A 17,400-nucleotide genomic window follows, 5' to 3' on the forward strand; every position below is an offset into this window, starting at 1 on the left:
AGCCATCTGCCGTGCCATATGGTCACCCCGGCAACCGAACAACAACCTGCACAGCAATGGGTTTGTGTGTGTGTGTGTGTGTGTACACGTTTGTGTGTGTGTGTGTGTGTGTGTGTTTTAGAGAGTGAGGAATTGATTTGAAAACAATCAGTGTGCTAAAATAGCAGCAACAAATCAGGTTCATGACAAATACGAGAGATGAAAACAAAGAAAGAAATGATTTACATAATCCTGTGGAAACTATTTGATCACAAAACACAGAAAACAAGCAGAAGCGCCATCAATCATGCAATGACTTGAAATGACTGCGAGAAAGCAACACATTCCTTAAAGAAAAGAAACCGACTCCGCTCCGTCGGATCAACAGAATCAATAACGTTGATTGGTGGAGCTTGCCGAGCGGGAGAGTTACCTGGAGACAGGCCAGCAGCCAGTCACAGGCCAGGGCCTGAGGAACCTTGTCTACACTACAAACTGGGGACTCATCTGTCTGTAACGCAGAGGAACCAGTGTACAGTAGGGTGCACACAAACGACACACAGGGGTTGTAACATCTGGAGTTCAACCGATGTGCATTTATGTATCTGCACCATGCGCATGAATACGTGTAACAGGGACATTTAGTTCACTATTGTCTCGAGGTGAGATCAAAAAACAACAAAACAAGATTCTTATCAAATAAGACAAAGAGGACAGAAATAAGAAAGGGGGAGGGAGAAATGACAAACACAAAAATGTTTTTTTGAACAAACAAAAGGTTGTTTAAAGTAACCCACAATGCTGCTGGTGCATGTTGTGTCACTTCAGCATGAAGGAAAAACACCAGTGCTCATTGGCTGAATTATAGAGATGTTCCGAATCCATTTTTTACTTCCCAATACCGATCCGGTACCAGTGTGTTTACAAACACAAGTAAATATTATATATAAATACACGATTCCTCGAGTAACTCTTTCCTATAATAATCGATAGCTGCAGACCTAAGACTACTAACCCTGTATGGATGCAATATGATTGCTATCATTGTTGTATGGCCTGGCTCGCGTTTCACGCTTTGTAAAACATGAACAAATCCGTACAGAAAATACATGCTGCAGAACTTGGTTTTATGATCTAGTTTGACAGATTTTCCAATGTAAAATATTAACTAATTGTTGACATTTTGCTAGCTCTGGCTAAAGAAACACTCTCGGCTAGCACCTGCCTGATCGGTACTGAGCATGTGCAGATCTCTACAGCGAAATCAGCGATTTAGGAAGCAGCAATGGTTTTTAAAGATATAAAGATAGAAGTAGTTGAGGAGTTAGCCATCTTGCTTCTTTCTCATCTCTGTTGATAGTTTAACATGTGCTGCTATCGGTAATGGAAGAACTCTACTGAGTCATATAACCTAAGTATACGTATAAGTATACAAAATATAAGTATACAAAGATGTCTACAACAACACAAACAGAAGCTTGGTTTACAAGTATTGAGTTGGTATCTAAGCTATGCTACTGTTTGGTTTTTCTGGTTATAAATGGAAGGTTTGTGCAACACTAAAGAGTGTTCACTGAGCTGTATACAACTAGTAATCCATGAACTATTCCTTCATGCATGCACAAAGAGATGTGGCAGGCAGTCCTGTTACAAGCACTTCTGCATGTGCACATTCACAGTCTGCATACAGAAACGCATGAAGGAAACAAAAGGTCCAAACCACAGCTAATACCTTTTTTGCTGTACCAAGCTAACACAGATGCAAGTTTATCTCCACCAGCGGCCCATGCTGATCGAGGTGCTGCACTAGCCGGCTGCGCCAAGAAACTGCACTGCTGAGCAAGGCGTGTGGAAACATAAGGAGTGTATACCATCCAGCAAAGCAACACAGCAGCAGAAATGAGACGGAAGAATGGTGTCGCAGCTCATCATCGTCCTCGGTCAGCATTGACCTTTGGCTTTGTAGGGCAGCGTGGTCTGTACAGGTGTGTGTGTGTGTGTGTGTGTGAGAGAGAAAGTAATGAGTGGTCAGCAGTTACCTGGGAGCCTCCAGCGATAGGTATGACGCAAGTGAGGAGATTTCCAACCACCGTTTCCATGGGGACAGTAAGGCCATCTACATGGACGGTGTAGATCAGACCCAAACAGTTCTGTTTAATCAGGGCACAGAGGTCGAGGGTCAATCACAGCATGCCACAGGGCCAGAAAGCCCTCATATTTACAGTATATTTGAATTAAAGAGAAGGAAATTAGTGACGGTCGGTATGGCTGTAGATGTTTAAAAAATAAACAATCGATAAAAAAGCAGTTTATCATTATATGCAGTTTCTATAAAATTAACTAATTATTGAACAGAATATTTTCACATCTAACTCGGTCAATTAAGGGTTTAAAAAGACGATCAAGCCGACTTAGTTCGGAGAAAGATCATTTTGAATTCCGAAGGCGTACGGTTGTGTTTTTCTGTTTAGTGAGAACAAAAGGTGAAGAATATTATTATATCACTTTGTTAGAGAGAAAAAACAATAATAGAAAAAAGATAAAATAAGAGAGCTTGTGGAACGTGGCCGCTGCACACTCACCTATGCTAATATACCGCCTGTTGTTGGGCTGACAGTGGCCGGTTGGTCAATTTCAACATATTGCCCAACCCTACTGTCGACTCTAGTCAAGGCACACAAACCCACAACTGATGCAGAAATGAGAGTGTGTTTTGGGACTGTCTGTGTGTGTCGTACCCTGAACACCTCTGTGTAGTCCAGTCGGGACACCAGCACCAGGCTCTTGGGGGCGAAGACCTGAGCTGGTTGCACGACAGCGAGCTCCTCGTCCGCCTCATCCACCTCGCTGGCCTCAGCCTTCTGCAGCTGGAGAAAGAGAAGCATCGATATAACGGCACTCACAGCAGGCTAAGAGACAATGGAGACCCAGGTTCGATCCACAGTGGGTGCTTCCTGGCTGTGTGTTCCAGCAAAGACAGTTGACCCTTCACTAAGTCCCTCCTATCAAACGCAGACTGGCCAATCGTAGCGTAGCATCGGCCAGCTGTGACCAGGGTCCAGCAACGATCCGAACTCTGCTCCAAAGACTCATTAAATGGTTTCAGCTTCTCTTCGTGTTCAGGCTGGTTTAGTGGATTTGGAGCTGGTCATGGTTACATTTCTACATAAAATTAAAAACCATAAAAACCTATGGAGCTAACGTTAGCAGAGTACATTAACACATCATTAACTAGCGTTAACACTTCTATGCTACGCTAGCAGCTAAAGGTACACTGTATGTATTCACATGTTGCTCTTGCTTTTTAATGACTGTAACCGTGAATAAAGACCTACCCGGCTTACAGGAACAGTATTGTTCCTTCATTTCATCTTCTTCTGTCTGGATCTCCAGGTGATGTGGTGGTTCACTTTTACACTGTGGTCTGTAGCTTCTATCTTTATTTTTTTAACCTGCTCTGCTGAATCAGTTTGACATCCTGGATATTTCCTTTAAATGCTAAATAGACTTACTTGTTTCGCACTTTTTTAGTCTTCCGACCACTCTAAGTGGAAAATCAGAAACGATTGCATGCCAGTGTACGGAGCAGAGTTGGATTAGTTGTCGGTCCCTGCTGCTGGCCGATGCTACGCTATGATTGGCGAGTCTGCATCCCAGGGGCAGAGCTTAGCGAAGGGTCAATTGCCAGTGTTCATGGGAGGATGGTTGTAGTTAACACTGAATATCATTAATTCCAATGAAAAGATTGCATCCTGATAGAACAGCTTCTAATTACACATTTTTTTGCACCTTATACTACAAATTGTGCTGATTCAACTGAGTCGGTCTCACCTGTGGGTTGTCCAGGCCCTCCCAGAAGGTGAAGCAGGCACAGTAGTGACGGTCCGAGTTGATGTCAGTCAAAACCGCTACAAAGAAGGAGGCAGGTTGACGCTCGGGAACCAGCTGCCAACCGCTGGGCTGACAGAACTAGAGCGGAGGAGGCGCAGGTTAGAGAGGTGAGAAGGTGACGGCAGCATTGGGGCCAGGGGGGAAACCGAGACGGGTTGGAATCAGATGGTGATGGAAATAACAGAAAGATTAGCGTACCTGGGCGACATATCAGACAGTAAGGTCACATGTTCATCCAAGGCTAGGCTATCATTAGCGCAACAAAAAAGGTTTAATAACACGATGACATCACCACAGCTCTGACCGAACCATGTGAATAGCCGTGAAAGTCTATTTTGCGATCGTTTTTTTAATCACAACGTAGTTAGTTTGAAGAAGTTATGGTATGTCTTTTTCAAATATTTAGTTGCACAACAAGAAATATAAATGGAGCAATCAAGCCATGTCATTTTTGACCGAGGTGAGCAAACAACAGAAAGTCAATATTAGCTGTCTTCTTCCTTGAGATGTGACATTTATAATAAATGGTCATTATTCATGAAGTGGCCTCACAGACTTGATGAATTGAGCTGAAGTTGGGCTGCAGCTGGTCTGTGTAAACATGTCCCACATGCTTTTATCTGAAGTCAGTCCACACCTAAACACTTTATAAAGCAATTTTTAGTTTCAGTGAGAGCATACGCTGGTGTCCAGCCGACATTCGTGTGAATCCGTGTTGATTCAACAGGCCCGACAGCTGACTTGCATTAATATTAAGAATGCAGCAATCTCACTTCCCCATCCCCCCTCAAAGACTCAGATACCCAGGGGACCGATATGAAACCAGCGCCCCTTTTTTCTAAAATGAAAAATGTATAAACGTTTCCGTGCAAAAACTGAAGAAGATTAATAACCATCCAACCAATCAGAGCATCCCTAACCAACACAACGTCCTGCTCTGTTTTTGAGTGTGCATTCCCTATTTTTGGGTCATTCAAATCAAACACATTAATGTGTGTGTGTTGAATTTGAATGGCTGTCTCCTATCTCTAGATCCCCTCAAGATCCATCCTCCACTGTACATGACATAGCATTTATTTTGGTTTCTTCTGAATAAAATATTTTTAAATCATATATTCTTCAAGTTTTAAGTCTAAAGCCCCACTAGTGGCCTGTAGAGACAATGCCTATTACACCCAGACAGTACCGTTGGACAAAACAAGCAACATACTGGTTATTTTGATACTCTTAGGCTGTGTATACATTGCAGGTAAAAGTGACCAAATCTTTAGAATTCCTGCAACTTTTAAGTCACTCTAGATCAACGTCCGTCATAATTCCACACTGTGAAGCCATTTACGTTGCAGTCCCACCACTCCTGGCTCCGACTCTACAGCCACACACACACACACACACCTCCGTACAGAAGGGCCAGACATTGTTCCACAAAAAGCCAAAATCAATATACCATCAATATACCAATATAAATAATTATAATATAAATTGGATCCGAGCAATAAGTCAGATTTGAGCACTGAAGTGTGAACATATTATGTGGTGAAAAAAGTTTTCTTCAACGGTGGCATTGGAGGAAAGAGCAGTGGGTCATTAAAAACAGTATTCATCCTCAGAGGACCATGCATACCCATACCAAATATTATGCAATCTTGCTAGTGTTTGTTAAATCAAGTTCTGTTGGACAATCAACCAGAAGAACCAACAAAGTGACATTACAATCCTTAGATAACCTTGTGCGTTGGGATCCACAGCTCGTTCTCTTGTCAGACCGCCGGGGTTAAATTGGTCCACGATGGATCTCAAGTTCAAATGTTTCCTCACTTGTTGGTGTACCAAAAATGTGCTTTTTTAAATCTATAAATAACCTGAGCCCTGAGGGGATATACATCCGACAAAAACACAAAAAGCCGTTTCATAATAGGCATTCAAAAAAAAAGAAGCTTCAGTTAAGATTTAGAACTGCTAAAACCTTCCAACAGAACTGATGCTTCACCACAAACAAACCTCTCACCCAGTTCAGAGCCTGATGAACGCATCAGCCCTAACCCTAACCCAACCTGGAATAGTTGCAGTTAGTGTCTTGCCCAGACCATTGAGCTGCCCAGGGAATTGAACCCCTAACCCAGACAGGGTTAAGTGCCATGTTCTACCCACTGAACCACACTGCAGTGTGTCTGTAAGTGTTGACTCACCAGCTCTATGCCTTGTGGGAACGGGCTGTCCTCCCAGTCTTTCTCAGGAAACCGCTGGAGAATGCGACCTTGACCTTCACCCTCCGCTGCAGAGACAGAGAGAGACAAACACAGGTCAGTCCTCATTATTTACATCCTTAAATAAACTCCTTTGAAGGTTGTTTGTAAACCATATCCGCACATTCTTTTTTGAATATTTTTTGTAATGTATGTTGTTATACAAATAAACTATGAATTCATGTTAAAACGTGTGTTTTGCTACAACATGCCACAGAGATTGGACCGGATGCAGGAGAAAAAAGTAGCCTCCATAAAAAGAGGAAGAATACATCTCTGACAAGTGTGTTATGTTGACAGCTTCACTATAAAGACAGGACTTCAGAGGCGACCCAACTGTTCGTCAGTAAATTGCTAAAGTGCTTCTATTTCTACACAGTCATTACTAATTCATTAAAAATGAGGGCAGCGGTTTCCACGAGTTTGGAATTTTGGCCGTCGCCATCTTGGATTTTTTTGCAGCCAGTGAACGTTGACAATATTTGGACTGCAGAGCAGTGACGCTGTGGTAGAGACGCCCTATACGGCTCCGGTATCTGCCTGTCAATCAGGGGCGTCGTTACCAAAAACAATTTTTTTTTCTTCGGTGAAGTCATTAAATTAAACTATTGTTTCTCACATGGACAAGTTATTTATAACTCTAACATGCTACATCTGTGCGTGCGTTCTGGTTTGTATGTTTTCTCCCCCTTTAAATTACAATCCAATAGCCTATCATCATACTTAATAATATAAAGTTGACACTGTCAGGTCCATTCTCCATCCATTGTGTGCGGTCCCTTTAAGAATTAGGATTTGGGAGTGATGCGGATATGAAAGCTAGTTTATCCGTCTTTCTTCTACAAGCAGGAAAATTATTTCTCTCTTTATTTGAGAAAAGTTCATATTTGTGTTGTCAAATTTCACTATGACCCTGAAATTCTGTCTCTTGTGTTATCATATACTGAATGCAAGCAAAACTACAGAGCAGAATCACACTCTTTCTGATTGAACCAATCTATGAACTGTCTGAAACAATGGATATACCCCAAATGGGCCCCAAAAAAAATTGCCCGCACAAACATGCCACTCCCCTTGGGGCTTAGCCCCCCCTTTCTTTGAATCCTAGAAAAGTCTGGTCTTCTAAATGAGTCCATATCTGCCTGTTAAACAGTAGTGTGACGTGTTATAATGCTTTTTTTTTTTTGCTGCTGGTTAATGAGGCCATTTCCACAGTTGGCCAGGGCCTGGCTGATCACAGTGGCACAATGACACGACAAAGGCCCGCTTATGTAACCACCACAAGCCCGCCTTTCAGCTTCGCTCCATCTGAAGCCCTACAGGCTGCTTAATGGCAGCATTCATCCGCACAGAGAATACACTCATCCTCCCGATACAAAAGGATGTGAATCTAGCATGAAACTGCACAAAACTAAATATTATCCCATGCTGATAAAAAAGAGAACTTTTCACCAGCATTTAACAAAACCTGGACAGTTTGCTGCCTCAAGAGAAATAACAGTCTTTTTACCAAGGGAACTAAAACAGAAGCTCAGACACACAGAGACAATACACAAACAGAAAGTAGGCCAGCTCCCAAAACACACAGGGAAATGCTCAAGTCATCCTCGCTCCCTTGCGAACCCGAGATATGTGGACGCTTGTGGGAGCGGCGCTCTGAGATCAGGTCATCAAAGACAAGAGATTAATTTTCTTGTTGCTTTGAGATGATTGGCTGCCTTCTTTGAGACTGATATTTAGTGCTCAGGCATCAACAAACAAGTACTGACACCATGCAGAGGGAATACCATGAAGTGCACTGATTCAGTTCTGTATAGGGCTGGGTATCGGTTAGTGGGACGGATCATAAAACTCAGAGTCACGGATCGGATCAGCACCAAAGAAAAATGGGAGCAAACATATGTTTTAGAGATCCCTAAACACGTTTTTTAGTTCATACTAATTACTGATCGTTGATCCATATTGGCAGAAACAGATCCCCTTGTTGTTTGATTATAGCAGCTGGTCTACAAGGCTCCAGACTATTTTTTTTCAAACGGTCAGAAGTCTGTAAGCCATCAACAATTCTAAATGTTATCCTTTCACTTTGTTATAGAAATTTATAATTTATTTTTCTTCCAAAAAACAAACAGAATTCAAATGATAAGGAAACAAAAGATTGTATTTTCAAATCTTGTCATTAGTAGTTTTAATGATGTATTATAAGCTATAGTGTAAACAGGTCATAATTCATCTCTAATATCTCTTTATGTTGCTGTAAAAACATCTCCTTTAAACAACTGGATTTATTCAAGTTTAACACCAACACTACATTTTATGAGATTACATGTTAACACATATTGTTATAATTTACCTTAGCCCAATTCTCCTTTTCACTGAACAGAGCCTGAACGCATCATAATGTAAATGAAGCTCAAGCGCAAGTTCAGTCAAAAAGACACTCACTGATAATCTCTGGCTCTCCTCTCCTTGTAATTACTCTATCAGCTGATTGGGGGGCGTGCACTTTTAAGTAACCAACCAGATTCGGCACACGGTTTCCTTAAACTAATCATATTGTTGCTGTCAAACTTTAAATAGTGTTCTCCTCTCTGCTGCTATCAGTTGTCATTTCTGCGTTAAGCAGATGCGACCCTCCTCCACCCCAGTCGCCTCTAGTCAGCATCACAGTCAGGCTCCTGATTCATCAGATTGCAGCAACTCCTTTCACCACCACCACCAGTGTCTGGACTCCAAGGGGGATTAGGCCTATTGGACCTCAGTATCCCTACCCTCGCTGATATTACTTCAGGATGGAGTCCAATCGCCAAAGACTTTGCACTCTCCTGATTGAACTGAACATTAGCCTTGTCCATTAGCCACGTTACCAGCTCTCCTCCAGTCAGAACACTGATTGGTTGTTTACAATGTAATATTATCAGAGATCGGAGAATAGAAAAGCATAAATGATGTCCTGATTGCATATTTTGCTAAATATTGGCGGATAACCATTGTCAGTAAAACTTTATTTCACACTGTGATGGTTAACATTAAACTGTGTAATTTTAATCTGCGGTTCACATGAGGGGGGGGGGGGTCAGTACGGATCCACAGCGGTCCGTTACACCACTAGTATCGGTACTCGATACATTTAGGATATCGGCCGAAGTAAGTTTAAGTAAGATTCTAAGAGGTATTGAAACTTCCCCGGTCAAACGATACCTGAATTTGATCCTTTTTGTGGCCAGAAAGAAAAAATGCGTATGGTTTTGCTCGCAGCCAATCACCGCAAGCTTTCTTCAATTAAAGGTGACGCGTGATTGGCCGACTACCGCAGCAGCTACAATACAGCTGGGATTTGCTGCCTGCACACGGCTCTGAACACAGAGATGGCGAGCAGCTAACAGTGCTGACAAAGCTAACAGGTGCTGACAGTTTTAACCTGGGGGGGACTGGAAGGTGGGAGTTGCCATGGAAGCGCACTTAATTCGCAACCGTGGGTCGGCGCTTACAGCGGTAAGCACTGTATGAGTGCTGTATAGTGCGGCAGGAATTAGCTAGCCAGTGGGACACAGACGCACACACACAGAGCTGCCATTCACATGATGGGTATTGAATAAAATACTCTATTGGTATCTGTATCACTTTAAGGGTACTGGTATCAGTAGTCACATCAACATGTTGTAAATGATACACAGCTGTAGTTCTGCAGTGCAGAGTTGAACCATCAGTGATCAAAAGTTGATTGCTCCACACGATAAAGCGTCAATTAATTAGGCCCAAAATGTTGAGTGCCACCTCAGAACTTGTCACCTCACACGACGGGCCCTTTGCACAGCAGCTCTTTTGACATGTCATTGCAGGGTAAACACAGATCAAATAAATCACTTTAACTTCATTTAGGTGGGCCAGGGCCCTGGTACTGTACATGCTGGCTCACTGGAATGGCTGTGACACACTTAATAGAAAGGGACCATAATTGACACTATCAATTACACCTGTGTTTACTCTGCTACGACTGTGAAAAGGACCCGTTCAGTCTGTGAGATAATGCACATACCACAACAGAGCGTGTGTACAATCAAAGATTTCCACTCGTCAGCTGTGCCACATGAATACATAAATGAGACGCATATTATGACACATAAATGAGAACACAAGTCTAATTATATTTCTAGATCTACATAAGAAATAACTATATTTAGACCACTTTGCACAACACTGTGTCACATAACAATTGTTAAAAGAGGAGAAAGTAAATCACAATCTGCTTGTAAGAAGGTGCTGATGGACTTTGTTGTGACACCAAAGAACATGCGACTGCGATGAATCATCCATCAGAATACCAGAGCTGAGGCATGCTGGGACCCGCTGTCACCCGCTGTCACCTCCCAACTACGTCCTTAAGAGACGGCGATTTTTAAGAAGTGTGTTGCCTGGCACCGTCTCGTGTTGTGTTGTGTAACAATGTGTTGCCAGTGGGTGACGTGCTGCAGGTGTGTCACAAACACAAAACCCAGGCACGAGTGCGACGGCGTGAAAAGCAGAGGCCGGTGCAGAAACACTTTCGGCCAATAGCAACGCAGGGTGGGGACTGTTGGGCCAGTTAAAGCAGGACATCCCGCTGCTGAGGGAGGAGTGAGGGAATAAGCCAGGAAACGAGTCTGCTGGGAGGGAGGGAGTGGCACGCACGCACGCACGCACGCACGCACGCACGCACGCACACTTTCTTGTTGTACTCCTTTTCCCACCTCTTGTGCATAGCACTGTGTTTGCTACATACAAGAGGTGTCTCCTCATCTCAGGAGGCTACTTTTCACTCTAATATGTGCGTCTGTACAAAAGGAATCGATGGAACGTAAACAAGATTCCAAAGGACTTCACAAAACCAGCAATTACTCAGAGAAATGAGAGGGCAAAGAATGAGACAGTGGCTGTGACATGGTATAAAACCCTGCCCATTACAACTCCTACATAACTTAAAAGATGTTGCCGTTTGATTTTCATGGGGCTAAAATATGTTTTCATGACAATGCAGAGCCGCTCAACATGCTGCTTCAGTCAATGCTCCGTAGCCAGATTCCTGTTGTCTTTTCTCCTCTGATCAGACCAGCTCCTTTCTGCTGAGTTCTTTCTGCTTTAGACGTTCGTCACAGAGCTATGAGCTGTGGTTATAGCCGAGAAGAGTCCTACCTGCAAACAGCAAACAACTCAAACTGAAGCAACAACTTCTCTTGGGTTGGAAATGATCAAATGGCCCCATTTGTGCTGTATTTCCCCAATATGCAAGCAGCAGCATCGGTACGCCGCTGCTGCAAAAATATGACGTCCGCTGCTGATTTGTTGTTTTTTTCAAGAGGAGAAGGAGAGGAGATCAAGATAGAGGTGGGGGGAAGAGAGGAGAGAAGGATAAAGCAGAGAAGAAGAAGGAGAAGAGTGGAGAGGAGGAGAGGAGGAGAAGAAGAGAGGAGAGATAAGAAGAGGAGAGGAGATCAGCTAGCCATCAGGTACCATTAATTAATTGGTAAAACATTGAATGACAACACCAAAGTCATGGTGTTGTCTGACAATTTCTTATTATTTTCCATAAAAATGCAGTTTATAGATGGCTCTCTGTCTGTTGTTTATAATGCAAACAGATGCATATAGCTGCTAAAAAACAAACATTCCAAAATTGATTCAGTTATGAACCCAAAACGATAAATACTGCCTTAAATTGACCAAAGCGTTGATGCTTTCAGTAGCAGTATGAAACTGTATCACATTTAGCATGTTCGCTCAGGCAAAGCGGCAAGAATCTCTCCATTTGTCTTTTCATGGCAGTTTTTGTATGTTCTTGCAGCATGAGGACATGTCATTTGACAATGAACCAGGCCTGAAAGGTGCCACATCTGGACCACAATGACAGCAGCAGAATGCGTCTAAAATCTCACCTGATGAGTGTTAATTGCGTTAAAGAAAACTATGACAAATCAGTTTCCTGCAGGTTGCCAGGTGGAAGCCGTGACGCTCGTTGCTGGTGCTTCGTTCGACAAACCAGCATCTCGTCTCTAATGAGGCGCTCGCTTCTCTCACTGCAGCACGGGGCTAAAGAGGGTCACACAGAAACCCTCGCCAAGACACTTAGTTTCACTTTGACCACCTGCTTAACACCATTTCAATATTTGATGCCAAGAGTGCAGAAAGAATTTATGCCGCTCTAACCGTCAAAACGAAGCACACATTAAAGCAACGTGATTTCCTTGTAACCACAATCACACTGCACAGACGGGTTTTTTGGCAAACGTCCACTCTAGGTGTGTTTAAGCAGAGAACCGTTAAACGGGCCGTCTGCAGGCACGACTGTGTGACAGATGCTGCTGATGTTAGCAAACGGCTCGCTATCAGCCTGTGAGTGGAATGTGAAACGAGTGGAGTGGCCTTGCAGGGATGCGATATCAGCTGGACCTGTTGTTATGCAGCGTTATTCACTGGGGGGCTATCGGTTTCATTTTCAGCAGTGATCATTTTCTCTACAACTCACCGCATCTTATACACCAAATATATGCGTCTTTTAGGACACTAGTTCGTCTTTGCCTCCTCTTTCTGATTTAGATAAATTCCGACTACAGCACATGTCCTTGAATCTGGTTTTCCGTCGGTGCATCTTGTATTTACTCTCCTGGACAGCTCGTGTTTGCATGTCTTGCAGCAAAAACTAAAAATGAGGACTGCGTAGATTAAGTCTACTCCCTCATTATACAAGCTCATGCAAACACCGTACATACCACACTCATAATCTCACCCTCTTGTTTCCAATGAGGACAAATGTCGTCAAAAGTTACAACAGCAAAAAAAGTGTGACAAATATCTTAAAACTGCCCTAAAGAGTAAGAGTGACTACGTGTCAGCTGACTGAAAGCACTAGAAACTATGGCGTCACCAAAATCTACACAAACACTCAAATATGTCCGTCCCCGTGAATTGGACGGAGTGTAACAGCAGCTGTGTGAGCAACACAATCAGCGAGTCACAATCGGTGCATTGAGTTCCTACAGAGCTGAGCCACCAAAGATCAATGTGCAGACTGTGAGCAGGCTTTTTTAAGCCGCTGGACTCTCTCGAAGCAGACAGCAACAGCCCAAAATCAGGCTTCCACGCTTCCTGGTTCGCCATCCAAAGTCATACACAATAGTTCGGCCTGACATTCCAAGTGGGTTGAAACTGAGAAGCCATGAAAGTCCATTTGTTGGGGCGAATGAAAAGGGATCTGTTCACTTTTTAATTTATGCTATACAGTACAAATAGTCTGATATTTTGAAGAATGGCCATTTTGTTATTAATTATATATTCCCCTCTTTTTAACTACCTTACAATCTCACCAATATACAGTGGGTACGGAAAGTATTCAGACCCCTTTAAATTTTTCACTCTTTGTTTCATTGCAGCCATTTGCTAAAATCAAAAAAGTTCATTTTATTTCTCATTAACTCAGCACCCCTTTCTTGACAGAAAAAAACAGAAATGTAGAAATTTTTGCAAATTTATTAAAAAAGAAAAACTGAAATATCACATGGTCATAAGTATTCAGACCCTTTGCTCAGTATTGAGTAGAAGCACCCTTTTGAGCTAGTACAGCCATGAGTCTTCTTGGGAATGACGCAACAAGTTTTTCACACCTGGATTTGGGGATCCTCTGCCATTCTTCCTTGCAGATCCTCTCCAGTTCCGTCAGGTTGGATGGTGAACGTTGGTGGACAGCCATTTTCAGGTCTCTCCAGAGATGCTCAATTGGGTTTAGGTCAGGGCTCTGGCTGGGCCAGTCAAGAATGGTCACAGAGTTGTTCCGAAGCCACTCCTTTGTTATTTTAGCTGTGTGCTTAGGGTCATTGTCTTGTTGGAAGGTGAACCTTCGGCCCAGTCTGAGGTCCAGAGCACTCTGGAAGAGGTTTTCTTCCAGGATATCTCTGTACTTGGCCGCATTCATCTTTCCTTCAATTGCAACCAGTCGTCCTGTCCCTGCAGCTGAAAAACACCCCCATAGCATGATGCTGCCACCACCACGTTTCACTGTTGGGATTGTATTGGGCAGGTGATGAGCAGTGCCTGGTTTCCTCCACACATACCGCTTAGAATTAACGCCAAAAAGTTCAATCTTGGTCTCATCAGACCAGAGAATCTTATTTCTCATAGTCTGGGAGTCCTTCATGTGTTTTTTGGCAAACTCTATGCGGGCTTTCATATGTCTTGCACTGAGGAGAGGCTTCCGTCGGGCCAGTCTGCCATAAAGCCCCGACTGGTGGAGGGCTGCAGTGATAGTTGACTTTGTGGAACTTTCTCCCATCTCCCTACTGCATCTCTGGAGCTCAGCCACAGTGATCTTTGGGTTCTTCTTTACCTCTTTCACCAAGGCTCTTCTTCCCCGATTGCTCAGTTTGGCTGGACGGCCAGGTCTAGGAAGAGTTCTGGTCGTACCAAACTTCTTCCATTTAAGGATTATGGAGGCCACTGTGCTCTTAGGAACCTTGAGTGTTGCAGAAATTCTTTTGTAACCTTGGCCAGATCTGTGCCTTGCCACAATTCTGTCTCTGAGCTCCTTGGGCAGTTCCTTTGACCTCATGATTCTCATTTGCTCTGACATGCACTGTGAGCTGTAAGGTCTTATATAGACAGGTGTGTGTCTTTCCTAATCAAGTCCAATCAGTTTAATTAAACACAGCTGGACTCCAATGAAGGAGTAGAACCATCTCAAGGAGGATCAGAAGAAATGGACAGCATGTGAGTTAAATATGAGTGTCACAGCAAAGGGTCTGAATACTTATGACCATGTGATATTTCAGTTTTTCTTTTTTAATAAATTTACAAAAATTTCTACATTTCTGTTTTTTTCTGTCAAGATGGGGTGCTGAGTGTACATTAATGAGAAATAAAATGAACTTTTTTGATTTTAGCAAATGGCTGCAATGAAACAAAGAGTGAAAAATTTAAAGGGGTCTGAATACTTTCCGTACCCACTGTATACCATCTAGCCATCATTTTCTTTCCACAACGAGGCTGTGTGCCAGTAACAGACAGTTAAATCGAAATTTGAAATTCAGGGCATTAATATAAAAGCAAACTATGTGCTATGTAAAGATATAGTGCAGTTGGGATACATCGATACACACAAGAAGTACAAGTACTTACATATGGGTACTTAATAATACCATTAAAGTTCTAAGAATGACTTTGAAAAGACGTTTTATTTTCATCTGACGTTCCTGACATTCTGAGTGTAACATATTAACTATACAACAGGATGCTGCTGACATTTTAACATTTAACACTGTGTTTTCTTCATGCAAACAGAGCATAGTTTGCAGCAAAGATGTTAATAATTAACCCTTTAACGTCGCCATCAGATTAACAGTTAAAGTAAACGGCTTCGTCGCCATGTTGGGAGCCACATGGAGGCAATCCCTCGATCCACAGCAGCTGATACTGAGAATACGTGTAAATTCAAAGACCACTTGTTTGTTAAAGAAGTATTAACTAAATAATACACTAGTGTTATATAATCGGTAAGGCAGATACAAAGAACATAAATAGTTCCCTTCTACAAGCTCATTGTTTTACTGAGAGTATTATCACCGTTATAGGTTTTTTTTGTGGATTCTGTGATAAAATGATTTCTACAAGGTTCTGGTTCTTATGAAGATGTGTTGTCAAAAAGAGCTTTATTTTCAGACATTTTTAAAGACATAGACTGCTACTTTCTTTTGGAAAAGTCTACCTTTGTGCAAACCAAAAGCTGACCACAGATACAATCAGAGCCTCATGCCAGCCACAATCAACCAAGAGAGCCGGCGATCAGCGAGGGGGCTCAGTGTGAAGCTGAAGGTGGCTGCTGCATAGAAACACACGTGCTGCTCGAATAAAGGAAAGAAAAACACTTCATTTGGGAGAGGGAGATAGAGGCAGGCCTGAAGAGGACAAAGGGTGGGAGCATGCGAGGAAATGTGGGTCACACATAGCGGGTGTGTGTGTGTGTGTGTGTGTGTGTGTGTGTGTGTGTGTGTGTGTGTTGAAGCTGGCGATGACTCCTCACACAGATGACTACTAGCGGTGATACTCTGACACAGGATGGAAGTAGACCGCCAGGTCATGTGACCAATAAATGATGGCAGTCAGCGCTGAAATGAGTGTGCGAGTATGTGTGCGAGTGTGTTTCATGAGCTTGGTGCTGAACCAGACCACGGCTCCTCCTACGCAGGCTTCCAAACCACAGTGACACGACATCGGGCGGTTTCCAAGGCGACGGCCGCCGGCGGGAACAAAAGAGCTCCGAGGCTCGTGTGTTTTCATGCATCTATGTTTGCACATATGTACATTGATGTGTGTGCAGAACTGCACAAAATAAGGGATACAATTTGGTCTTGAGCAAGCTGACTCTGCATAGGCTTTGGCAATATGATGCGATGTTGCTTTCACTATGCTTCATTGAATTGTTGTTGCGCTTCAAAAAAACATCCGAGCATACGTCTGATTTTGTGTATTGTGGTATTATAAATGAAATTTATGGTGCCGTTAGATTGCTGCTAGACCGCCCGGTTAATACAGGTGCGTGCAAGACACTAAACCATATTTGATCGTAGTGAAAATTATTTTTTTAAAGGCTAAACGCCAACAAATGGATCAAGCAGAATATTATGTTGGATAAAAACATGTTGTTTGGCGGTTCTTTGGTTTTAAACAGACAGAAAAAGGAGAGCCAGAGAACGAGAACGAAGGGATTTGTAAGCTGCATGATAAAGAAGTCGGGACTAAAGATGAAAAACACCACAAATCTCCACTCCCACCTTAAAGCTCACCATCCAACAGAATACACAAGTCTTCCACCGACTCCATCCACAAAGAGCAGCCGGACCAAAACTCCTACACGGCATCGACCCTCAACGATCGGTGCCTGCTCCTGCATCAGCTTCAGGAAGAGGACGTTCACTTAATGAGACAATATCTCACTGATGCAATGTCTTACTGCCATGACACTTTTCCTACTTAGGTTTTACTCACAAGCTCTGTGACCTTTATTTATGAGGAAAGCTTTCATAAATAAATCACTTCCACAGCAAAAATGAACCCCATGAACAACTTGCAGCAGCATAACTTCATTGTTAAGTGGGGATCAGTGTGCAGGAGGTGAGCGGCCATGGCTGCAGTATTTATCACAACAGCAGCAAGATCACATCTCTGGGTGAAAACGTACTAAACTATGACATCATTATATCCAGCCTCTACAACCACACCCTCTGACAGGGCTCTCTGCTGCCCGCCCAGTTTTCTTACC

The 17,400-nt window shown here is 43.0% G+C and overlaps 1 protein-coding gene across 1 annotated transcript in view; it reads right to left on the reverse strand.

Annotated features, from left to right (window-relative positions):
- sbf1 (SET binding factor 1) overlaps positions 1 to 17,400 on the reverse strand; it is a 72,739-nt gene that overhangs the window by 43,577 nt on the left and 11,762 nt on the right. The window contains exons 2-6 of the mRNA XM_031869839.1: positions 6,060 to 6,145; positions 3,811 to 3,948; positions 2,718 to 2,846; positions 2,019 to 2,129; positions 413 to 490 (exon numbers count right to left, since the gene is read on the reverse strand). Of these exons, the coding sequence (XP_031725699.1) occupies positions 413 to 490; positions 2,019 to 2,129; positions 2,718 to 2,846; positions 3,811 to 3,948; positions 6,060 to 6,145 (542 nt within the window). The remainder of the gene's footprint in view (positions 1 to 412; positions 491 to 2,018; positions 2,130 to 2,717; positions 2,847 to 3,810; positions 3,949 to 6,059; positions 6,146 to 17,400) is intronic.

The sequence above is a fragment of the Anarrhichthys ocellatus genome, unplaced genomic scaffold, assembly GCF_004355925.1.
Source record: "Anarrhichthys ocellatus isolate YVR2014 unplaced genomic scaffold, GSC_Weel_1.0 scaffold49, whole genome shotgun sequence".
In the NCBI taxonomy this organism is placed as follows: domain Eukaryota; kingdom Metazoa; phylum Chordata; class Actinopteri; order Perciformes; family Anarhichadidae; genus Anarrhichthys; species Anarrhichthys ocellatus.